The 26032-nt window shown below is 39.8% G+C and overlaps 1 protein-coding gene and 1 long non-coding RNA gene across 9 annotated transcripts in view; one reads left to right on the top strand and one right to left on the bottom strand.

Annotated features, from left to right (window-relative positions):
- Positions 1-235: 235 nt before the first annotated feature.
- On the bottom strand, positions 236-23999 carry cfap20dc (CFAP20 domain containing). 2 transcript variants are annotated; one of them, XM_085924096.1, is made up of 18 exons: positions 23960-23999; positions 23219-23255; positions 23051-23140; positions 22726-22819; positions 21235-21307; positions 20660-20774; positions 20413-20566; positions 20185-20331; positions 18224-18396; positions 18060-18135; positions 16717-16836; positions 16509-16634; positions 14285-14610; positions 9866-10588; positions 8561-8797; positions 6315-6376; positions 2503-2597; positions 236-839 (listed from the first exon to the last, which is right to left on the bottom strand). In XM_085924096.1, exons 1-18 carry the CDS (start codon positions 23995-23997, stop codon positions 721-723), a joined length of 2805 nt encoding a protein of 934 aa, XP_085780222.1. In that variant the 5' UTR covers positions 23998-23999; the 3' UTR covers positions 236-720. The 2 variants fall into 2 exon arrangements, with proteins under 2 accessions (XP_085780222.1, XP_085780223.1); XM_085924097.1 differs by lacking the exon at positions 23960-23999 and adding an exon at positions 23565-23685.
- LOC147049373 (uncharacterized) overlaps positions 23414-26032 on the top strand; it is a 62534-nt gene continuing 59915 nt past the window's right edge. For 5 of the 7 annotated variants that reach the window (XR_015067572.1, XR_015067574.1, XR_015067570.1 and 2 more), the window contains exon 1: positions 23898-24178. This is a non-coding gene — a long non-coding RNA (uncharacterized LOC147049373). Of the gene's footprint in view, positions 23610-23897; positions 24179-26032 lie in introns of those variants that run through there. The other 2 variants (XR_015067573.1, XR_015067571.1) reach the window with 1 other exon arrangement.

Below are 26032 nucleotides of genomic sequence, written 5' to 3'. Positions count from 1 at the left end.
GCTGTCTCTTAAAATATCGGTTCCAGCCTTCCCCTGGGATTAGATTGAACCCAGAACCTCAGAACTGTCTGACATATGCAATCCACATTTATGTCTCATTTCAGTAATAATGAAAATAGTTCCATTGAAAATTCATTGTTGATGGGGGTATTACTTAGCTAAAACAGAGAGAAAAAATTCTGCATATTCAGTAAATGCAATAAACACAGAGGATAGTTTTATAATATTTCACATATTTATTACAGAATATTGGTTAATTATTCTAGTTTTTGAATTAACTTTTATATTAAGCAAAGCAACGGAAGTTGCATTTCTAAAGTGGAAATTCATTCAACACATTTTTGACTATTTTACACAAACGAGGAATAAAAGGAATACGATCAAATGAATCCAAATCAGAATTTGAATTTATAAAATGACTTTGCAGGATGTTCTTTCATATAGCTTACAATTGAACCACAAGCCAAGGAATTTTACTAGCAGATGTGCTAATAAAATGAGCAGCTGCCACAAAAAAAAAAGCTTTCATTTTGCTCCCCTTTACATGCTAACAAGACCATCGGTGACGTCGTTAGTTACCAGCATAAAAACAAAATGTGGCAACATGAAAAGCTCCTTGCCAGCAGGATATTCATTGCTGATCAATAACAAAACTCTGCTGCCATTCATCAGCTGTCAATGTCCTCTTATTTATTGAGTCAGAATCTAGCAAGCTTTGAGTCAAGCTAGTTCATAGTACTTCCCCGTCTCAGGATCAAAATAACAGTTGAGACAAGGATCATAGAGCAGATTTAAGTACTCGTCTTCCATCTCCTCTTCGTTTTCAGACTCGTTCCCTCCTGCGGTGAAGCAAGAACATCACTCAGCAAGTTTTTTTACATTTTTTTTTGAAGATGTAATTCTCAAAGTAATGAATAAAAAAAACATCCCGCTAAACAATACAGTCAACATGCCCACCGCCCGCAACAATAGCCTGCACATCATAGCACAGGCGTTGAAATTTAACAATGCATTCATTATTAAGTTTGCAGGTTGCTGCGGCATAGAACCGCACGGCATCCTACTGAGATGCTTCAACTGTATTATTTAATCTCACTCATGTAGCCAAATAGTGCAAGTGAAAAAAACATCACCTCAAATAGACACCCCCTTCCTATTAAGAGTAAGTGGTGCACTATGACTGATGCCAAAATGTAAAGGCAACTGTAAAACTGTAGCAAAAATATTTCAATAATGCCAAGTAATGAATTGGCAGGAAAGATTTATTTGTGGTGAACATAGTCAACTGTTTTCTTCTACGGCATGGAAATAATCATACTGTAGGGTCGGAACTAACGATTATTTTAATAACTGATTAATCTGGCCGTTATTCCGTCGATTAAATGATGAGTTTCATTTATTGGAAGAAAAAAACATGTTTAACTTTCCATCCCTTTATTCAAAAACATCTCGTTATTTTAAATTGACAAATGTGGAAATTTCACAAATTATGTCAGAAAATACGCAAAAATGCTCATTAATGTGCAAACATCAGTCGGCTCTCATGAATGATGACAGAATCTTCATATATACTGAAATTCAGAGCATTTTGACCATTTTCAATTAAAAAAGTATTTCACTGATTCATTGCTTATCAAAACGGTTTATTAATTTGATAACCGATTAGTTGTCGATTATTCAATTAATTAGTGTACGTATCATGGTATCATGTAAAACCCATAAAAACATGACCCACCCCTCCCAAAATAATATGCCATATAGCAGTGTGCGAACGATGAACAGATGTGAATGGAGTGGAGTTGTACTCAAAGCCTCCATATTGAGTGTATAAACGTAGGCTATATTTTCCGGGCACGTTTCGGTGATAAGAAGGCGAGTAGACTCTCCCAGGTGGAATAAAGCGAGAGTCATGTGGGATGACCTTCAGACTCAGGTGGATTTAAAAATTTTCTGCCATCTTGCTACTCATCAATCAAGAGTTGAGACGCGCCGAGTGACGAGCACCTTACGGAAACGGAAGCGCCCCCCCCCCCTGTAATCCTCACTACTTTAAAGCACACCAATTTGGCTGTTAAATTGACAGGCAGTTAAATGCTAAAAAGGTTATGGAAGGCTCCGGGTGGAACATTTTATCTTATCAGAAGTTGGGTGACGATAATGAAAACTAATTATGAGACACATTGTGTAAGAGGTTTAAAAAAAACGATGTTGTAAACTGGAAAGGTTTCATCAATTAACCTTGTCGGTGTGTCGGGGGGGGGTAAAGACCTGTAATGAGCCCCATCTGTTTTGACCTACACAGGACAGAGAGCTTCACTCTTGTGTTTTTTTTCTTTCTCTTAATTACAGTTTATATGTGCATTCCCATCATGCTACGCTGAACTGTTTAGTGTCTTGAGAGCTTGCTTCCATTAGTCCACGTGATGACGCGTCGTCTCCCTGACCTCGACGGACATAAAGGAGCAACGGGTGCAGAACGATCAACCTTAAGGTTTACCGTACCTCTGATTAGATCCTCATGACGGTTACTTGTGTTGTCTGACCTTCTCTTGCTGCTCGAAGGCAGAATGCGAGGGCTGAGCTCATCCATCCAGTCCCTGGGAAAAGACCATAAAGGAATACAGCCATGACAAGATGTGCCATTCTAGTCTTCATCTCCGAGCAGTGCTGGGCACATTCGAATTGCCTCTATGACATGTTAACAATAAAGGCCCCATCATCGTGCACCGTCCCGGGGCCTAACCGGTACTCCGCTGTCCTTGGACCTCCAACATTAGCTTCGCCGCGTTAGCCCAACTATCATTTATTCCGTCCTGACTCGCACTGCGACTTTAAGCTGACAAGATTCTGACCCAGATAGCTCTTCTCAAGCTTGCTTGCCCGTCTTCTGTGACTTCTTTTTCCATGCGAGCGTACTCTCCCAGGTTTCAATTATACATAAATCACCACACAGTGTTTCAACACAACGCGTCTCCAGAGGAAATGTGACTTGGCAGTGCGGCAGAGATTAATCTTTTGAAACATAATTCACATCAGTTGCATAATCACCCATTTACATCTTTTGCCTCTGGACAAAGCATCTCATAAAAGCACATCATAGCATCTTTAATGAGGAAACGATAACCTCTGTATGTTTTAATATTCATCTGGCTGCGGGCAAATCAAACATCCATCTCATCAGCAACAACAGCAAGGAGCGGTGGTGTCGCTCATTTTGATCTACTGCGTGTTTGCATAAACTTAAAAAGTAGGATGGAGGAAAATGTGTACAACAACTTATTGGCACCAGATCTAAAGTTGCCACCTTCGATAACACAATCTAATAAGATCCAATACGAGAGCTGCAGCCAAGGATAATAATGCTTGAATTGACAATACTTGAACACTTTTTTTATTTTTGTACTTGTGTTTATGACAAATGCTTTGAAAGAAAAGTGCCTGACAATACTCTCATTCATCCAAGTATTTTTTTTTTCCTCAGGGCCAGAATTGTTCAGTTGCAATCAATTCAATGCACTGAAAATACACAAAGAACATCTTGAACCATTCAGTTTTATACATCAGGACAGCGACTATAATAAAACAAAAGTGTTGTCAATCGGATGATTGCCTCAATCAAGAGCTGATTTGATGTTTTCAATGTTTTTTTGCTTTGTATGTGACGAGCACACAATCAATTTTTGCTATCACAGTCTTCTTGCATTGGGGTCAACAAATCCAATTTGCATTGGTAAATATAATTATCGCCATCTACAGGACTTTAGTGGAACTGTATCACATAATGGCAATTTATGTGTAAAATATGTATCTTCTTAAAAGGGGGTGGCTGCAAAAATAAATAATCTGGAACTGATTCCAATATTAAAAAAGTGAATATTTGACCAAAACTCAAGCAACAGTGATTTAAAAAAATATATTATGCTCTTCATCCTAGGGGAGGTTATCGACTTGGGCTGAGGGTTCTGTGATAGATTGTATTAATGTACCTAATGAAGTGTCCAATGAGAATACATCTCTCCATGTGTGTAATTATGCTCTAAATCTGTCCTCGTCTTACTCAGCCGTGTCAGTGGCCGATTCCGCTAACAAAACTGAAAATTGGACTTGAAATTGTCCATTGGGACTTGGCAGTGATTATTGACATTAAGCTCTTCCAAATCTCTCTAAATGAAACGACATCAAGGCCACACTCTCTTTATCACCCTGGCAATTACTTTCAAAAATCCGACGCAAGAAGAGAATGTGAAGAGGCGTTTAAGGCATGTATTTGAAAAAACTCTCTGGCAACACTAAACACGGCAACAGGAGTGCTTCAACTCTCTGAAAAACAGTTTTCCTGAGAGACGTTGCCTTGCAGGACGCTCCAAATACCCCACGTGACTGTTCTCAACAGTAGCAGTGTCAGCATTCAACACCTAAAAGAATGAAAAGCAACCACAGAAGCTTTTCATCAATATGTATATCAAGGCCTACTTCAAAGTAAAAGCCAAACAACAAGTCGACTGGAAGGTGTTTGAGGTACTTGTCAATAACAAATATTCAATGCGGCAAAGAGAATCCCGACTCCACCGGGAATTCAAACAACCTGGAGACAAATAAGGCAGGAAATATACTGAGGAAACTCGCCTAAGTTGAAAGCCTATGTATCATTGCGCTATTTTTCATCAATAAATCAAAAGTATTCTCTTGAAGGCACATGAATTTGTCCATGATGCAATCCCTTTGTATCCTTTTGTAACATGTCACGTGTGCCGTGACATGTGGCCAGATAGGACGAGGGACAAAAGTACAAAGCCGGTTCTCCATCCATTCTCGCTGCTATTGTTAAGCCGTAACGTACGGAATTAAAAGTAGCTTTGAGCGCCTTGCTGCACAGACAGTAATCGAGGACGAACCGAGTGCAACCAGCATATGATTCCATTTCAATAACTAATTTGTGGCCTGAGGAAGAACATGATCCCGGCTATTGGAAGGTGAGCTACAACCCACCAGGTCTCTTCAGGCTCGGCTTCTGGGTATGATTATACAGTTCACGGGGCAACGGTGTGGAAACAGAAGCTGGGAAAACACAGAGAAATTTCTCCTATCTTCTCCCATGACATCGGTGCCTTGAGATAGAAGTTTAATTTGTTCTGTGACTAATCAATCACTTCTATTATCTTTCCCTACTGAAATGAATGGAAGTATAATCAACAAATATGTAGTGAAATTGAATTCTATGTTAAAAAAAATAAATCATAATAAACATCTCTCGGCAACAACAATAGGTTCAACCGCAGGGGTAAAGATAAGGCTTGTTCTCTATTTGGTTTGTGTTAATGGATATTGTTTGATTATTTATGGCTAAAAGAGTATTTTTTTATACAAATATTTACTTTAATTATGAGTCTGCAATTCTGTTATCGGTTGTATTTCAACTCAAATACAAAATTGGGCAAGGTCCATTAAAATAGGTCCATTTTGTAGAAATCAACAAAAACATCTTAATCCAGATCCTGTATTTTTAAAAAACAAAAAGAACATTGATACAGTAAAATAATCAATAATAATAATGATCATAATCAATAATAATAATTTGAATTGGTGTAAATCTAAACAAGGTGAAATCTATCAAGGCACTCCAAGAAACTGACCTTCCCTTCTCAGTGTAATTCAAACGTTTTGATTTTTTACAACTCTGAAAGCTAAATGTGATTTCTATCATTATTTAAATGCCATTTTAGCTGCCACTGATTTGGTCTGACAGGCACAAAAGAAAATAGAAAGGAAATACGGAGTAATGTGCACTTGTGACAAAAAACAAACAGCAGTTAAGGGAGAAGAAAACACACAAAAGGAATTTATTTGCACTCATCTGTGAGGGAGATGAGCCCCCGTCTGCATCTGACAGCTGACATTTAGCCTTAATTTTGCAGTCGCTTATCATGTGTTTCATTTCATTGTTTCACGTGGATGCAATGAAACACAATTACAGATCCCATCAAGGCCGGGGAATCGATTTATCTGCATGATTTTGCACTATTGTCCCACAAGTTGGGTTGTATAATTTCTGGAACAAAGTTGTACCAGCGGAAATTGGTACGATACAATCGTAACATCTTAAGATGGATATACTATTTACGAAGAAAATATGAATATCAATAGACAATTTTACCATGAGTATATACTTAAGTACATTTTGAAATGAAAAGAAATTGGTACGATACAATCGTAACGTTTTAAGATCTATATACTATTTACGTAGAAAAATATGAATATCAAGAGACAATTATACCGTGAGTATATACTTGAATACATTTTGATGGTTTGCTTACCTGAATTTTGAGCACTGGAGTGGGTTCATTTCTGTCTGGTAGTGGTGACCCTGATTATCTGGCTGAATACAAAAAGAGAAGAAGAAATTTAACATTTCCCTCAGAATATTTCTTACTGTATTTTTTGGCCTATAAGGCTCATTCAAAATATTTTAATTTATGTATGGATGTTGAAATGAAGTGAAATGAACTCATTTACTGTATTGTTGTTTCCCCGAATGTGCAGGTTATAATCCGATGCAATATATAATCCGAAAAATACGGTAAATTCTGATGAGGGAGAAAATAATTCCAGTATTCTGACGTATATGTTATTCGGAAGAAAGTAAAGAAAAACAAGCAGGCAATATTGCGACAACCAAAAACTCCCCAGCCACAAAAATATTCTCATAGTAGCCTGCTGGCAAATGGATACAATACAATCTCAGTGTGCGAGATTACATCCTGTATCGCAGATGAGACAAATGGAGACGCTCGACATGGGTGCAATATTTTGATGCGGATAGTGGGAAAAATAAAACCCCTTTCTATTCTAGTATCAGACATACTCATCCCCTACAAGAAACAATAACACATTACCTTCGCCATGTCGACCAAGCAAAGGCGCATATCATTACCCCGGGAGGCTATTTTAGCCTTGTGTCGGCGCAAAGGCTCTTACATTGCACAACTGTGATGTAAAAGCAGTCATACTGAGGTTGGAGTCCTCACAACGCTTGAGTCTATTTAAGTTATCAGCATGCTCCGGTGCCTTATTTAACTGTGTGTACTATTCTCAAATGGTACCCTGCGGAATTATGTCCTGATGAAGACGAGTCTCTTGAAAAGGGGATGCATTGAGACTATTATTTTAGGGGGATATGATTTGGGTAATCTGACACGCCAGACGGTTTGTTTCGAAGAGATTCAATTCAGTGAGAAGGTCTTTTTGGAAAAGGGCAGATGCTAAAAAAAAAAAGAAAAAAAATGATGAGTAAGGAGAAAAATTAAAAGACCTCGTTGGCCACTTTGAAAAAAAAAGCTTTGGTTGAACTTGAAGTTTTGCTAGTGATATGAATCATAATACAACAGTATGATAATCAATATAGTATATTAGAATGATATATTATGAGAAACGTGATCTATTTTATTTTTGTGTAATTTTTTTGCACGTTAATGATAGTTGAAGCTACACCTGCAGCTCCATGTTGATGTTTTTTTTATTTCATCTGATTCCACTTCTTGGGAAAAAAAAGATTTCCACTCATTCTATCAGTGATTTCCAGGAGGAGCATATTGTTTTCTGCCCTTGTATTCCCAAGTACCAAGAGCTCACCCTTCTGAATGTAACCCAAGTCTGCAGCCCGAAATTAAACCTTGAGCGTTTGCTCTGGCATGTATGCCGGTAGAACCGGGTGCGCTGCCAGGGTTCCAAATGAGGACATTACTATTGCCAGACATATTTGTTTAAGGCCTGACATCGGCGTATACTGTCTTTATTGAGTTATGGAAAGGCACGCTTCACTGTTATTTGAAACATAGCGAGCCTTAGTTGGTGGCCCAGGGCGGGTGAATACAACAACATGAAAGTCAAGTCAGATCTGGTTCACATGGGAAACAAACTCAAATGCATTTAATGGCGCTGTCCCAAAACAGGGTCACTCCCACAGCTACGAAATATGCCCTACCTGGATCTCAACCACTATCGGAATACCTGCAGCATCTAGTGAAATGGTAACAGGCTCATAAAATTAGCATCTATAATGACCGCATTCACCGGGGATCATACAGAGGAGCCATTTGGGACCAGCCGAGGCTGCACTCTTCATTCCGAAGTGCAATGTGCTTATGCTAATTGCCAATAGATCCAAATGACCTTCAACAACCTCATACCATCTTTGAATTCTAAAAAGACCATAGAGGGATGATTTCAAATGACCTAAATAATTTCTAGTCATGTGGGGAAATGGTGGCTATTGTGCTAGTGTATCTTTTAAAGCGGTAAGAGGCCCAATTAATGCGTTTCTATCTCCATAATCTTTTGTAATGCAGGAAACACACCAGAGGAAGGGCTGTGTGAGTACTTTGCTGTGCCGTGGATGAGGAGCTTGAAATGGAAATGAGCAAGCGTGCGGGTCAGCAGCGGTCAGTGAAATGATTCCAGATGGGAGGTAGAGGGGGTCAGTGTAGTCGTCATTACGCGCATACGTGTGTGGATGCTTAGTGGGATTAAAGTAGAGGAGTAGGGAGTAGAAGCTTGTACCAACCGTGGAGATGTGGGTCCAGGTAGAGGCGTCCTCACTGCTCAAGCTCACGTTGACGTTACACTGGTGGATTTGAGACGCAGTGAGGCCCGAGGCTTTGTATTCGTCTTCCTCCTGCTCCCTTTTTAGACTCGCAAGCATCTGGAGCTCATCGTCATCCCCGTCGTGCAATTGTAGACTGCCGACCGGCTTTGTGTGCCAATCACCAGAATCAGCAGGCTGGATTGTGTTGTCTTCTCCCTTTGAAATAATTTCCCCAAAACAAATCACTTATGCAGACTGACACAGTCCAAATGAAACGGCTTTGCATTCTGTCAACATAATTCTGTAAAGCTTTCAATGTTGTGTGGATCTCTTACGGAAGCAGACTACAAAAACTCAAATGTCAAAGGCAAAAATGTCTTTTTGTATTTTTTTTTCTTCATAGGGCCATCTAATCATTTGGGAGAATGGTACAAAACGAGGCTGCTTCTGTCCCGGTGTTGAGTGGTGAATTAATTCTCATAAATAATAAACCGAGGCCTGGGGACGAAGGAATTCAAACACGTCACATTCCTATGACAACCTTTCAGTCAAAGGCGTCACCGCACGCCGCCTGTCAAGAGCTGCCACAAATCAGAAGTCAGCCACTACAGCCATGACGAGAAGGATGCGAGGATATGTCGCAACACTGTTGTGTAAACTCAGGAAGAAAACAGCCGTGAAACACATCACCCTTCAGGCCTCACCGTCACTCCAGCTGACTACGCTGATATCTTGGATTCTTGCCTAGAGCTCGTGATCACACCATATAGTCTGATCCCTTCCTTCATGACTTTACAATCCTTAAAATAAAATCAACACATTATCCTACCCTCATTGCTTTACAAGCCTTGGACTGCTTTGTCTTTCCAGAGCGGCTCTCCTCAGTATAAGCCCAAATAATGTGCGAATATAAATTCACAGGATCAGGCTGAACTGGCAACGGGGGAAAAAAAAGAAAAAAAAGACGAGGATACATTTTGTTTCATGGTTTATAGCATCATTTCATATAGCCCTGTGAACATCCTGTTTGGAATGGAATGTAAAATATTGAAATACTTATACCGTTCACTTTACTATCGGGCCGTTTATTTTATCTGCAAGGTGAGTTCGATTTACGCTCGGCAATGGAACACAATTTCCAGGGCCACAAATCAAAGTTAGTCTGGAATAAAAACTAAAAACACCTGTAAATCTGCAACATATTGTTTCCTGGGCATTGCCATCTTGGCGTGACCCACATTTAAACTGTTCCGATGACGTTTGTATCCTTCAAGTAGACCTTACCTTGAGCGGGTCATGCATGGAGATCTCTTGAAGACAACTCCTTGACAGTGACACGCTGTTGGTCCACTCCACAGCCTGATGTTCTGCTTCTGCATCACCCGATTCACACCTTTCATCCTCTATGGTACCAAAAGGCCAACGACGGGTACCGGAGGCTATGCGAACAGTCTCAACCGGGTTGGTCCATTCCACAGCCTGATGTTCTGCTTCTGCATCACCCGATCCACACCTTTCATCCTCTATGGTACCAAAAGGCCAACGACGGGTACTGGAAGCTATGCGAACAGTCTCAACCGGGTTGGTCCATTCCACAGCCTGATGTTCTGCTTCTGCATCACCCGATCCACACCTTTCATCCTCTATGGTTCCAAAAGGCCAACGACGGGTACCGGAAGCTATGCGAACAGTCTCAACCGGGTTGGTCCATTCCACAGCCTGATGTTCTGCTTCTGCACATCCCGATCCACACCTTTCATCCTCTATGGTACCAAAAGGCCAACGACGGGTACCGGAAGCTATGCGAACAGTTTCAACTGGGTTGACGTAAGGAGACTGCAGTTGCATTTCACTGGCAACTGGACAAAGATCTTCGACTGATGTTTGCTCAGTGCTTTGATCCTCAGGCTGGACTTTCAGTTCCAAATTTGGATCACGATATTGGGAAATGTCAGGAGTGGAGTCTGCATTTATTGTTAGCTGTGGGAATGCAGAGTAGCTCTTTTCCTGGAAGAAGAACAGGAATAAGGTTACTCACTCACGGCAAATGACAGACTTTTGTTTTTTAAGAATCCAGACTTTCAATAATTGAATTTTTATTTATGTATTTATTTATGTATTTATTTATTTATTTATTGTTTGTTTTGTTTATTTATTTATTTATTTATTTATTTATTTATATTCAGACTTTCAATAACAGCTACTTATTTATTTATTCATTTATTTAGCGTGGCGTGTATAGGAGTATAATGGCTGACAGTGCTTAAGAAAAACTGGCTCTCGTTAAACCGTCTCGTTGTGCTGTTTTACAAAGTCACTATAGTGAGCCGGGGCCTCGCTGAGTTTGGACACAACACTGGCTGTTGTGAAGCAGTCACGCTTTTATATTGTAAAAAAATGTCTTTCTCGTGTAACAAATGCACATTGACTGCTGTTGATTTTTATTTACCACAGTGGTGTACAAGTAAATAGCTGTAAACAGCTGTAGGCTGAACCAAGGGGGAGGGGAGAATTTTTCACGGCTATTCACACATAAATGTATCTGCCATAACACAACATATAACAACACTGATGTCAAACACAATCCATTCCAGGATGTTGTGGACTATAGCTTGCGCCTGAGGTGAGGTTTTTCTCATTAAGACTGAATAGAGCTGGATATACACGTGTAGATTTGCTCCTTTTTTTTCCAATGTTGACTATCGTGCCTAGCATTGTACTGAAATAAGTTCAATATTACATATAGATCATATCATATTACATATATTCGCTTTTAACCATCATGGCTACCTTGTTCTGGAGCATTAAATTATTATTTAAGTTTGTGATGATTAAGTCATAGCTATAGAAATGTGAAATCCTCCTCATGTACGCTGGAATGTCGAAACCCGACTTTATTGTCTGTATTACAAGTTTCCAGGCCAGCAACATACAGCTAAGTGCAGATGCCAATTTTCAAACTGTAGAAAATTGCATTTTTTATTATTTCCGCCATATGGCTAAATGAGGTCACTGAAATAATGTATGATGCAGTTCAATTCAGCACCACTACAAAAAATAAACAACAATAATAATGATACCGCAAATGTCCTACCACTTTGAATGTGTCAATCAAAGTTGAGGATTATTATTTTGTCAACGCGCTATTGATACGGATTCTGTATTGGAGCTCATTAGACTGTGCAAGAGGTCATAATGCTGTGGCAGGTTGGTGTACTCGTGAGTATATAGCACAGTTAAGAGAAAAAGGCACAGGTGATTACTTTGCAAAAGTGCTGAGATCAGCAAGGAACTTATTACTTGAGTATATACTGTTCTTCACATTGACTAATACATTAAGCATAATAGTGTCGTGCAGTTGACAGACGGGGCATTGTTAAGAATACACTATAATAAGCGGCATCCCTCCAGACTAGTTTGTGCCAGTTTTGAATGGAGAAAAAAAAAAAAAAGAAGTGACAATCGCAAGCAGCAAATCTCGAGACGTAAAGTCGTTAAATACGGTCGTTACTTCTCCGGAAACAAACACAAAGCTCTCCGAGAGCCGAGAGTCTGTCTCCTCTCCGTTCCTTCTCTCGGCCCGGCTTCATTTGCGGCGAGCTTTATTCTGAGGTGAAAGGTTATAATAAGCCCTTTGAGCGCTGAAATCCCTTAAAGCTTATCAGCGCCATATGTTATTTGCTTTCTCCTTCTTTCCATCCTTCATCATTCTACTTCAAGCGCAAGCCAGTAAACAACAATTAATGACTAGTATTGTGACCATATTGCTTTGCAGTCTGTTGGTGGTTGGTGTTAATATACACTATTGTTCTGTTTCTTTTTCTTTCTTTTCCACGATTGCATTTCAGTAAAATCATACGAGAACAACTGTGTACAAGTGTAGATCACAAGCAAAATGTTGGCTGCTTTTAATATTTCTCTGTGTTTTAGAACAAACAGTTCAAAAGAATCGCACGAACCTGATGCAACATCTTGAAAGATGAGTGAAGAAATGAGCAGGCTGTCAGAAATGAGTGAAAATCTAAATTAAGCCAACGTGTGTCAGATAAATTGTGCGTGCTTTCGCTACCATGTTGGCAGCTCGAGAACATGAAAAGCTTGGCACACTGCAATGATTAAGTCATGTTTTGCAATCGGGTATTCTATGTATTGTTAAAAAACAAAAAAAGAAGCTGTGATAATGATTTAATTAAAATGTTTTGCATTTAAGTATAAATTTGAAACGATTATATAAACAAAAGTTCTTAATGAGTAAATGCAAATGCAATTAAAAAAAAAGGTTGACTACAACTGAATTAAATTGTAAATATAGCACTTAATGCTATTTGGTAGGTATTGCTTGCCAAGTAATAATAACAATAATAATAATGATAATAAAAATAATAATAAGCACTCACTTAGCACCACTGTTAGCTTCTTTACAAATTGTGAATATAGTACTATGCCTTTTTGTCACTTTGCACTGGGAAAAAAAATTATCGTTATCAAATGGTGCATGGGAACACTCAAATTTAAAAAGTATTGTCTATGTCTCGATATTCTTGATATTGCACAGCGATTTTCAGATGTGCTTTTTGGCTTCACTTGATTAGAAAACACAAAAAGCACAAGAGTGGCTGCCAGTAAGTGCACCCAATTTAGTTTAGTTCCACCGAGCTAACTACTTCTTAATAAATAGAATTTGCCTTCAACATTAAAGTTGTGCCCCCCCCCCCCCCTCCCTCGCCAAATTAAGGCTAAGAACTCAAATGTCTTTCTATATTCACGGACACCAAGTTGTTTGGCTAATGCTGCTAACTGGCAAACAAAGCAATTCTTTTTCATCGCAACACACGCAATGGCTTTTGTCATAACACTGAAATGTTTAGTTTGAAATGCGCATCTGACCGTGGAGCTGTGTACAAGTTAAAACATTGATCATTTTCTTTTACACCCTACAGTGTAATGACTGTAAGCCAGTTGGAAATCATTTCCCATTAAATTGAAATCACAAGACTTACTATACAGTTTTGAATAAGTAAAAGCAATTAGCATTTCTTTGAAGGCAGCATGCTTTAACTTCAATGCGGTTTAATTTCCCTACTCAGCATAAAGAAAATTACTCTATAAATTTTGAAACCATTATTACATTATCTGATTATAATAATCCCATTGACGTTTCAAATTGAAGTATATTCCCCACAGTGAAATTTGCAGTGTGAAACAGCGCTCCGAGTGGTAATGTGCATTGTGACATTGACACCAAACTGTGCACTGTGGGAGATGTCATTTTACATTGAATTGTAGCGGAAGGGTTTGGCATTAAAGATCAAAAGCTATGCCTAAAAAAAATCAAACTAAATAAATAAATAAAAAGACAAAATGACACTAGGCTAATGCTGCTAGCATAATGGTCCTAAAAAAATATACGGTACAATTACAATAAACTGTTTGTGCTCTGTGTATGAAAATAGACCTGTTCAATGATATTGCCTTATGTTCCCCATAATATGATGGTTTTGAAATTAGAATTAAGGAATCAACCAATTTCGTGCAAAGAATTGTGTTTGACGTTGGACGTTCCATTGCATTGATAGGCCAGGAAAATCAAAACGGCACGATACAAACCGTCCAGCTCAAGGCAGCTGGTCATTTATGTCAAAGCAATAGTGAGCAATGTATCTAGGTGAAGAGGGTGCCTTTGTCACCCCAGAGTGAGCGTACCTCATCACTTTCACTGCCAATGAAATCATCTTCGGGTTGAGCCTCACTGCGTGTCCCATTTGGGCATTGAACCTGTTCGCCTCTCGTCTCCATCTTGCGCTCACCCCGGCCTTGGCCTCTTTTGGGTGAGTGGGGCGGGGATGCGAACGTGAACACCTCTTCCCGCAGAGCGAGCTGCAACTCGGGCTCCTCGTCATTACTCTCCCAGCAGCTCTGGACCTGCAGGTCAGGAGAGGAAGCGGGCCTGCTTGAGTCAGGGGGAGGCTCCGCCGGTGTGGGTGGGGGCGATATGGAACTCGTGCCTGGTGAACTGAAACCGCATTCATCTAGGATAAAAGATTATTAGACATGGGGAAAAACGATCAAAATACTAAAATCTAACACCAAAAGAATTCAATGATAGAATATTAATATTATAAAACTCCCAGAGCCTCGAATAGAGGATTCAATCTATTAGAACACAGAGTCTTCACTCCGCTAGATCGACTGAGAAAAATGGGAGTGTAATATTTAATTAAGTCCAACCTTAAGAAAAAGCTGCAAGCATTCATGTGTGCACATGAGAGACGCCGAGCGCTCAAACTCCACAGCGGGCCCGAGCTCAAACATGGGGGCACCTCTCGATATGAATGAGCAAGCACGTTTCAACCTCTCGTCAGTATAATCGCTTCCTCTAATTGCCCACTGTGTGGCAATCCCTGGACCCGGGAGATGTCACTCTGACTTTTATTTAACGTGCCACATTACCATTAATGAACTAACTACTGTGAGCACGGCTGGCCAAAGGAACTTGCAGCTCCAGAGGAACATCTACAGACTAGAAATTGTTCTTCCCTTAGAAATAGAGTATAAGAATAATGAAAGATTCTGCTGCCAAGTTAAATGGCCAGAGAAATAAATTAATTGAGGACTGCGATACAAGTTAATGCATCACATTGCATTAAAAACTCCAGAGAATGTAAATCATTTTTTTTCTCTTGACATAAAACTTTTATCTACTCTATCTATGCATTTTCTATAGCGCTTGTCCTCATTCGGGTCACCGTGTGAGCTGGAGGCTGTCAGGTTACTTTGGGGTTGACCCTGGACTGTTTGCCACCCTATTATATTTGCATACCCATCCACTTATATTCGCATTTATGAACGATTCAGAGTTTATAATGAACCCAATATACATGTTTTTGAAATGTCGTCAGTGCCATAAGTGGGCAGGTATGGCAGCAGTATAGAGTACCGGCACTTCTGAAGTTTAGCTTCCAGCGTACCGGTACTCCACTTGAGTCCCTGACGTGTAGGCATGTTAAGGATAAACAAGCTCATAAGGTAACACACCACCAACGCAAAGGCTACCTTCAAAACAAAATCTTCCTAATGCTATTGCATTGTATTAGTTGTAGTAGGCCCTTGAAGAATGACAGCTAGCTTGACGTCACCGCCCAATTTACCCGACAAGAACCAAAAAGTCAAAGTACCGCCACTTATTTTTTTAAAGAGAAATCCCACGAAAGTAAAGAGAGAGAATATGCAGCTGTCTTGACCACTACTTGTGAAAATAAATTACAGCTACTCATCCTTTGAGCTACAAGAATTGCTGAGGCTCCAACCCCAAACTTTAGTGTGAACCACGAGAATTCAGTGTTTTGTATCCACCACTGATCCAAGTCACCTTTTTAAATGAGAAAACCTCACCAACAAATAAAAAAATATTATAAAACATCACGAGGGAAATAATGTTGATCTTGTCTGAATTTACTCGCATATTGACTTATTCGGTATTTGTGACACTAGTTCTTATTTGATCCAAGAAAATATACAATGCTTTTCCTTCTCATCACATTTTGCCACGTGACTGTTTGAATCCGAAGCTATCCGCAAAGGGTTCTTGCTTTGTAGAATAACATTAGTGAAAATGCGTGCCTGTCGCAGTGTTTGCACAATGACCTTCCCGATACGCGTGACGGAAGACTGGGAATAGCTTGGCTGAAAAATCCTCAGCAAAAGGCCTCGACGTGGGTGATGCAAAATTTAAAAAGGTGGAACAAAAGCAGTTATGTATGCAACCTAGAATGAGGCTCATTAAAATTCCGGCAACATTTTCAAGCAAACCGAAATCTGAAAGGACTAACAACAGTCTGGATTCAACGTTACGCTAGTGACAGCTCATCAAAAATGTCTCTTCGTAGTCCTTATTCCGTGCCGCCATGATGGTTTGACATTCTCTCACCTGCTTTTAGGACCTCCGTTATTCCTTTTGGGGTCAAAGCTTCTTGTCTACTCTCTAGTCCACTTGATGGACGACTGTATGTCTCTCTGGTATCATTTCTCCTGCTGTGGCTGACATGAGCAGGCTCTTGAGTGGCAAAATAAAGCGCAATTTTAGAGCACAAGTGGTTTGGTCCTTTTATATTTGCATTCGAGCCTTTGCGGTGTACCCGGCAGTGCTTGGAGCCTCTCTAGTACTGCACTTTGGACTCGTGACTTTCTCCTCTCAAATGGTTGCTTGTTGAGCACTTTGCCTCTCGGAGGAGGTAGCTGCAAGCTGGAGGGTGCTCCTATGGACAATAAATAGCAGTAGACCGTGAAATAAACCATTCGCAAAGAAATAACAGCATAGCAACAACACAGAGTTTTATATTAATAGCTAGTTTTACTGATTCTACCGTACTTTTTTTTTTTTTTTACTTGTTTGCTTTCTGCTAAAAATGACAATAAAGGGTAATTTAATGGGACACTAATAAGAGCGGTATCAATGAACCATAGTTGCTGACCTTGACAAGGTTTGTTTTTAAAATGGATACTGTAAGCATTTTGAGATGATAGATAAGGTCCAAAATAATATTCTTCAGTCATATATTATGTGAAGTTTATCGACCCATATAGTTTCTATAGTCCCTTTATTAGCTGGAGCTGGAGTCTATTCAAGCTGATATTTGGCAAAGGGCTGCTCAGTCTATCTGGCAAAGGACTGCTCAGTCTATCACACAGCACAGAGACAAATAACAGATCTCACCTATGGACAATTTGGAATCTTTAACGAACCTAACATATGGTTTTTGTTTGTTTTTACGTGGGAGGACGCCGGAGCATCCGAAGAAAACACACACGCATGGGAGGACCAAAATTCACTCTGGGAACTGAGTAGGACTTCACAGAAATATAACCTTGTCATCTACGTCTAACATTTTGAGATGCTGCATCGGAAGGCTTAAATATTACAATCACATCTTAGTTTTTTACACTGCACTACAATTCAATACCACAACAAGTTAAAACCAGAATAACAAACATTTATTTTGAAAGGGGCCATCCAATATTATGGAAAATTGCCTCTTTTTTTTATGTTTGTATACAAATAGTTGGGTCTCTGGAGTGCCTCGCAACCTATCATGTGTGAAATTAATGAACACTCGCCACTGAGCAAGGAGGAAGAGTAGACGGCCAAAAGCCCGCAGGAACATGCCCGCAGCGAGTTTTTCAGTCCACGAGTTGTTATTCAAACCAAATCTCAGCTTGCTATTGGCTCAGCGTGAGACAAACCTTCCCCTTAAACGAGCTTCAACAGGGTAAGGAATATACCGGAAAAATATGTCGATAATTATCGATTCTTGTGATACCGGTATTTTGCCGCAACCGTGTTATCAAGAAACCAGGGATTTTATTTGTATAATGTATAGGTTGACTTCAATACTACCGATAGAGAAATATTGGATTACACATGTATCGGTTGCCTATTGTCAAGGTGACATAACAGCAAAATATCAAAACCAATCATTACCCGCTTGATGAAGGTGCGTTGATGCTGCATCTCCAACTTGTGCATTAAATTGCAGGTGTGTCCGATCGAAGTATGCCTATGGGATGTATCGCAAAGACAAAAATAATTACAATCATGACATAGCTGTCTGTATCATACGAGTTAAGATAGAATTTGTGTATTACCGTTTTGTTATTATAGGGTTCGCCTTTTTCCATCCCGTTCACGGCCTGGCCGCCTTTTCTTCCGCCATGTGTTGCCGACGCTGCGGCTTTGGAGCCCGAGGCCGCGTGTGGAGCTGCCTGGGGCTTGCTTCTGTGGGAAGCGGCTGATCTGGCAGCAGGATGCTGGTCAGGTCCTTCACAGACACGTCACATTACTTATTGACGCCTATTGATCTTCAACAGCTATCATTTAGCAAGTGTGCTCAGGCTTAAAGTGGGGCAGCAAATAATAAGCACTTAATCTCATGCCGAACATGATGATGATCAAAGATGATAACACTAGGAGTTGTAGGATCGATCTGGTGAAGCAGTGAAAGGCAAGTTGAAAAAATGGGGGGGGGGAAAGCTGCCAGTGGCAATTTTCCAGCCTTATATCATGCGGGATTCAGACTGGCCTATTTGATTCTCGGAATAAAGAACAGTTCAAGTGGACAAAATATTGACAGCGCAGAAGCATCGGCATCTACAGGGGGATTCATTTACTTTGGCAGCGTGTTTTGGTCTTCTAACAAAAGCTTCAAACTTGTCTGAGGTTTGTGTAGCGATTTTGAAAAAAAGCACAAAGATACAAACAGACGAAGACTGCAGCCTGCGAGAACTTATGAAAGAACGTGGGCAACATAAACCTACAGTGACAGATGCCTAAATGCTAGAGGTGTAAATATAAACAATTGTCGACCTTGAATCAAATCTATTTTGCGTAGGATTGAGATGTTTGGGTTATTTATTGCGACTTCATACCTAACAGTTCTTGACAAGGCGATGGGGCAAAGCGAGCGAAGCTGTCGTCATTTAACTGGATGTCTTCTTTAATTTTAATTGCGATGAGGGAACGGTATGCTAATGATGCTAATCACGATAAGCTCGTTCTTGTAGGTGGTCGCTGATGTCTTTTGTGGCCGCCGCCGCTCGAGTCAACACGACTGAAACGGCTGTCAGAACAAATAAATATGTAGCGATGAAAGAGGCCACGGAGGCTGCAGGACTGGATTACTGGTGCGTGTCTTTGTATATGAGGAGGAAATAAAGTACAAGTGACTCAGTGCAAATGGAAGTACAAATGATGCGCCTATTTAACTGGAGCAAAACAAAGTGCACTCGATCTGGAAATACTTCTCCAAATGCATCCCACATACAAGTACCGTAATTACGCATTTCAAACAAAAACAAAACATAAAAACGGTGTCCTGAAAAGTGCAATATCAAAGTTATTTTTGATTGTTATGAAAATTACACAAAGATATTCAAATTAGAGATGCACAGAAGGAGAATTAGGAGTTGAGTCATTGCCAAGGCAGCTCCAAATTTTCTACTTTTGTGGACCAATTTAATTGTGTAAAAATTGTTTATTTATGGAATTAGAAACCTTTCTGCATATAAGAGAATTCCCCATATTTGGGCTATAACGCTGGATTCGCTTTAGACACCTCGTACTTTCTGTTCTCAACTTATAACTTGAGTTGCACATTAGCACCACTGCAAACCACTTTGTAGAAATGAACTCTGGATTGTTAACTAAAAACAGTCTGCATTATCCTCCTATGGTTGTCGTAACAACCAATCTAGCCGAAGTGCCACTTCTTCCTTTGCCCTTTGCCACATTGTCAGCACAAGTTTCCATGCCAACGTGCCTGACTGATTTTCTATAATAACATCTGCAATCTAATTTGAGGTTTGAACGTATTCCTTTACTTTTTTTTTTTTTTTGCATTATTTGAAGTTGTATCCCGCGACTCGTGAGGATGAGAAGTTCGGAAGATGGACGAATGAATTTGCATGATTATTACGTATTTCATTGAACGGATCAGTCGACTTGAAGTTGATTCAGAATTACTAATCATGTTTTGGCAACTCGTCTTTCGATCTGCTAATTTATCAGACATTTTCTGATCCATTCAGAATCTGATCGTTAGAGAGCTTACCACCATCGGCGTTCGCATGAGGCGTCTTCAAATTGGCCTCCCGCAAGACGGCCATGTTCAGAAGCTGACACTCATGGCAAACGTTTGGTGGAAATTGGCAGCTTCGTGGAATCTGATCCACAACACTGACCCTACTGAAAAACATATCTAGATTCAAACGAGAATATGATGCTAAAATGAATCAAGGGGTATGATTGTTAATAACGATTGACAATTGTTAATATTTACCGTAGTTTGTTAATCCGGTCGGCTCCGTTTTCATGGTGAATATTCTTCGCACTTTACAGCTGGCAAACAGGGTGATGCCATCCAGCGACAAAAATTCTGCAGCCTTGAACAACTCTCCCGTGAAGGACACAAGGTCAACAAACAACGTGGTCCACTGAGACAAGAAGGGAAAGGATTTCACGTGTTGAAGGGCGGAGAGCTCACCTAAGAATAATGACAACGTGTCCAAGAGGAGTTCGATGCTCACCATATTACGTTGCACTCCTGCCAGGGGTAGTTTTGCATGCCAGAGTGTGGCGGACAAGTCTTTATGCACGGTCGATAAGTAGAGCCGTCGTTTCAGGTGGCCCACATCAGTTATTCTGTAACAGAGGAACAACGGGGCCACGTTGTGATTTAGACAGTGCTGCAACATACCATGCTAGTGGCTGTCAGTGCTGTGAAATCAATGGCGAACACATGCAAACACGCACGTGCGTGCGTAGGCATACACATGCAGCAAAAACAAGGAGAACATTTCACCTGAGTCTAAAAATACTATGCATGAGAAATATCTAAATGAGCCGGGTGTATTCATGATTGTATTTCAAGTATGGCTATTTTGCATTTCCAGAGCAAACAAATAATAACAAACCCGATATGCTATTATTGGTTATAAAGTCTAATGTTTACCTGCAGTCAAGTTTGTGGAAACAAAATGTGACTGGGAGTTTTGTGTTTAAAAAAAAAAAGGAAATAATCTTTTCGCCAGAATATCATTATTACAATTATTTGTCAAGAATGTCGTGTAAATAATTACCAAAGAAAACATGACCAACTTACACAAGCTCCATAGAAAAATCTTTGCCTTGTGGAATAATCACTTGAATGGCCAAGAATCTTTGGAGGAGTCCCACTAAAGAAATGAAATAATGAAGATATTTGCAGGCAAAATACAGTGGAGCCTCGGTTTTCGAACGTCCCGGTTCTCAAACAATTTGGTATTCAAACAAAAAATTCGAGATTTTTTTGCTTCGGATGTCGGACAAAATTCGGTTGTCGAACCTTGCGAGATGAGCCGAGAGGACCCGCATGCCAACTGACTTCGTTCGGTATTACATTCTCGTTACTTTGAGAATTGCATCAACTCTAATCATGCCTCCAACTGAAGCAAGTGGGAGGAAGCAGTAAAGCCATCCTAAAACACAAAGACGCTCCTCAAGCAATGCAACAGGGAGCGCCCGGCCATGCGCGCTGCAGTTGCGCGATCGGACAAAATTAAACTTCCTGCGCACTGAGGTCCACTTAAATTTTGGAAAGTCCATTAGGACTTTAAAAATATTTTCTAAATTTTAGTGACCGCTCTGTCACAATAATGCGACCAGTGCGGTGGAGTTCCGGGGTCCGCGGCGCGCTACGGTTGAGCGTTAGGCGGTGCGCTCCAGTTGCGCGATAGGACAAAATTAAGCTCCCTGCGCACTGATGTCCACTTAAATTTTGGAAAGTACATTAGGACTATAAAAATATTTTCTATATTTCAGCGACGGCTCTGTAACAATAATGCGACCAGCGCGTGCAGTTGCGCAGTCGGCGGCGCGCTACGGTTGCGCGTTCAGCGGTGCGCTGCAGTTGCGCGATCGGACAGAATGCGCAAATGAAAAAAATGCTTAAAAAAGGCGTGGTTTTTTTTTGGAACAGATTAATTTCTTTTCCATTATTTGTAATGGGAAAACATGATGCAGAATTCGAACGATTCACTTCTCGAACAGCCTTCTGGAACGGATTGTGTTCCAAAACCGAGGCTCCACTGTACTGTTGACAGAAGTACCAGAGATAAGATTAGAAGTGTGAACCTCAGAATGGTAAGGTAGACATGCTAACCAGTCCACTATGCTGCTTTGAGAAGTATAAATAAAAATATAAAAATAAAAATCCTATTCAGGACATTAGAGTAGATTCTCAGTGGTATTTTATTGGTATTAGTGGAAATAATGTGTTGTATGTAAGATTGAATGTGTATGAAGTTGATATTTAATCAGTTGTAGTGCTCATAGTGTATTGAGCAGCTATCTATATTGCCAAACCAAGGTTCATATTATTTTATGTCTCTTATCCTCTTTGCTGGTTTCCTTCAGCGGTGGCATAAAAAAAAAAGATCAAGATAAAAAAAAGCGGGGAAACTCTTCAATAAGTATATTTTGGACTGTACGTGGTGGATCGCTTGATGGTTGTTGGCACCACATTTTGCTTGATCTTTTGAGGCATGTTTTCAACAGAAAATATCGATGTAACTATGCAGTACTTTTCAGAAACCTGCTGTTATTGTCAACTTACACGACATTCTCCCATTCGCTGGCATTTGCATTTTCACAGTCTTGCTGCTACCCTCCAGACAGTAAACAAATCCTTTGACTTCTTTGTCGTACTCCTGCAAAAAGAGATGTAAGATGAGTTCATGTAAACTTGGAAAGACGTTTTTAGAGTTACTGACATCTTAAAATGCCACTCAGCGCTGTTCATTTTCTGCATCCTCCGCAGTTTATGATTTGAGTGTTACTTTGCATGCAGCTGCAATAAGGAATTCAAGGATATAATCTTTGTTTAATTATACTTGTCTAAACCGGTTGCATCTGTTTGGAAAATAATATTTTCCTCTCACTTTTCGTATGGCAGAAGGACCTCCACAAAGTTTCCACTTGGCCACGGGATCTTTCCCTTGTCCACTGAACACCTCCACCCCAGCTCCACCCTGCAAAACAAGACAATCGCAGCCACCATTTAGACAGAACGCCAATACCAAAACTACTTTTAAACTTAACACGTTTACCTGATAATTGTGTTTAAACATTTCCTCTTCCTGGCACCTGAGTGGAAAGAAAAAATAGCTGGTCGATTAATCCGATAATTAGCAACTAGACATTTCGTGACTTCAGGGCGTGTCGACGCAAAGAACACATAAATAAACATCCGTTGACAGCTACGCTGTATTCGTCGCCATGGTTACCTCAAACGGTGCAACTCCCACGCACACACACACACACACACACACACACACACACACACACACACACACACACACACACACACACACACACACACACACACACACACACACACACACACACACACACACACACACACACACACACACACAAAGAAAAGCTTGCACTAACCAATGAACAAGCGCTATTCAACGCCAATCAGAGAGATTGTTAAAGGTGAGTTTGCACCAAACGGTGACCGTGTCGAATGACTGCAAAAGCGACCTGGTAAATAATTCATGCGAATGTGAACATTTCCAATATGCATATAAATCCAGTTTTCTTTGTCATCTGGGAAAAGGTAAAGGGTGAAGAACGTGTAAGCGTGTCATCTGTTTGTCATCACGTGACGTTAATGTTCGTGTCTTTTGAGTACGTCATAGTACTTTTTTTTGGTGTTTGGACAGGTCCATCTTGACCATGTGCACTTTGATGTCGTTAAATCATGTCAAATTTGCAAAACTATCTCACTTTATAGATTTAAATAGTCACTTTTCTTAGCTGCATGATGCACGAGTGATGAGTACCTCTGCATCACAGTGTAGCGTGTCAAGTTCGAATCCATTTCATATGTGGAGAGTGTATATTCTTGCAGTCTGACCGAAATATGACCCAGTTTTAGAATAACTGTTTAGTATTGAGTCCCATCTGTGCAATACTTCTTTATTGAATAAAGCACAGAGCAAACCATTCATTCAAAGGTGATCTTCATCCAGGCTGAACAACTTCTGCATGGAAAACTCTTGGTAATGTAATGAGATCCTGACTTTTCAAAGCCCATACATTATTATTATTTTTTTCTTTTTTTTTTTTTGTTGAGTCAGTCTGGAAGGTAAGGTAATATCAATACTTTATGTTCATTATTGAACGCGGGTATGCTGGTGTTGTATGCCGCAGTGCATTATATTGAAAGGTGCTTTCGATTTATGACTGGATGTTTTAAAGGAATAATCTAATAAAGAGCTTCAAGCTTGGAATCCATAAAGGTGAAGAGCAACGTGCAGGGAGAGAAAGTGCACAAAGAAAATGTTTGAGTTTTAATGCATACTGCAGGATGACCTGGAGTAAATTTGAATCACTAGGTTAATGCTTTATAAAAAATTATAATTGTTCGTAAATTTGACAATTCACAGTTTATGTTGTGGTCAATATAAGACATTTGCATATTAATAAGGACGTGGAAAATTAAAGTCATCCTTAATCCTGGAAGCAAATGAGTATGTTAATTTGTGTTAAAAGTCATAATAATGAATTGTGGTGAATGTTTTTAATCCTACCATAGAATTGTACGAGCTATCTTGATCTTGACAGATGTTTAGTTTTAAATAGAAACACATAGAAGGTGTGTCTCCCGCTCATTTAAAAAAAAAAAACAACCCACAATATGTCATTCTGGATGTTTTGTTTGCTTAAACAGGCGAGCTATTATGGGATCAAGAAGGTGTCTGCGTTGGGTTTAATTAGCTAGAGGACGACTGCGTGCCATCATTCGCATGTTTGCAGCCATCTGACTTCAAACAAGGCACGGTCTTAATTATTTATTGAAATCAAATCAGAAGAAACCACAAACACTGTCCCGTTATGCTCGTAAATAAAGTGACTTTTGTTGTTCTTTGCGTTGCACGTTTGAAGTCACTCGTTGGAGCTAACATCAAAAAAGCTTTTCATATGCAGAAACATGCGGGTGGTTAAAATTAAACATTACTTGTACACCTTTTTAGAACCGCAAGTATAAAAATAACTAGAGTGACACTAAAGAGAATACGTCATCTTAGGCAGATCCTTTAATAAAAGAATTTGTCCTGCCAAAAATCAGCTGGCCACTTCCATGTTTCTAGAGAATGAGGAAAATGCTAAAACAACATTTATTTTTTCATTTTGCTGTGCAGCATGCTACCTCCTCACTTACTTACTGAGAACAAACCAATGCCACTATTTGAATTTCCAGAAGAAACGAATTCCTAGATCTTCACTGTTATCCACGTCCTCGCCAAAATTGAACCTACCCAAGAAAGTTTTCAGATAAAGAAAGAACACCCCATACAAAAATCTTGTCCTCAACCTTTTGCAAAAGCTGTATCAAATAATGGGGACATAGAGTTTGTGTATCAGTCTGTAAAGGTGCAGTTAGTGACTGCTCCATTTTTTTCTAAAAGTGTCGCCTACACATATTTTACGTTATTGATTTTCAGCCTCTCACATGAAGACTGACAGGCTTTTACTGCTTCCTGACATTGACATGTCTGCCATTCTCACACTAGAGAAGGCGCTCAGTAAATGGATGGACTAAATGTACTGTCTGTACGGCATCTATGTAGGTCACTGCCACTCACTTGTATTTTTCATTTTGCTCAAATGAGCCTGAACTTCTTTTCACATCTATCAACCTTACCACCGTCTCCTTTTATTGCTTTTTACCTCTGCCAATTGTGAAAGTGTGAAGGCTAGCAGTATTGTTTTGATTGCTGTTTGTTACATTAAAACCACACAATCGATTCCCTTGAAATTCAGAAAGCGAGATGGAACATTGGTAAATCTGAAATTTATTTTCTCTTCATTGTTTGAGTTGTATTGGGAACAAAACACTTTGATAACTCAAA

Source organism: Syngnathus leptorhynchus, chromosome 11 (genome assembly GCF_054491065.1).
Source record: "Syngnathus leptorhynchus isolate UIUO chromosome 11, UIUO_Slep, whole genome shotgun sequence".
In the NCBI taxonomy this organism is placed as follows: Eukaryota; Metazoa; Chordata; class Actinopteri; order Syngnathiformes; family Syngnathidae; genus Syngnathus; species Syngnathus leptorhynchus.
Note: the sequence above shows the minus strand (reverse complement) of the source record. Positions and strands in the feature narration are given on the sequence as shown.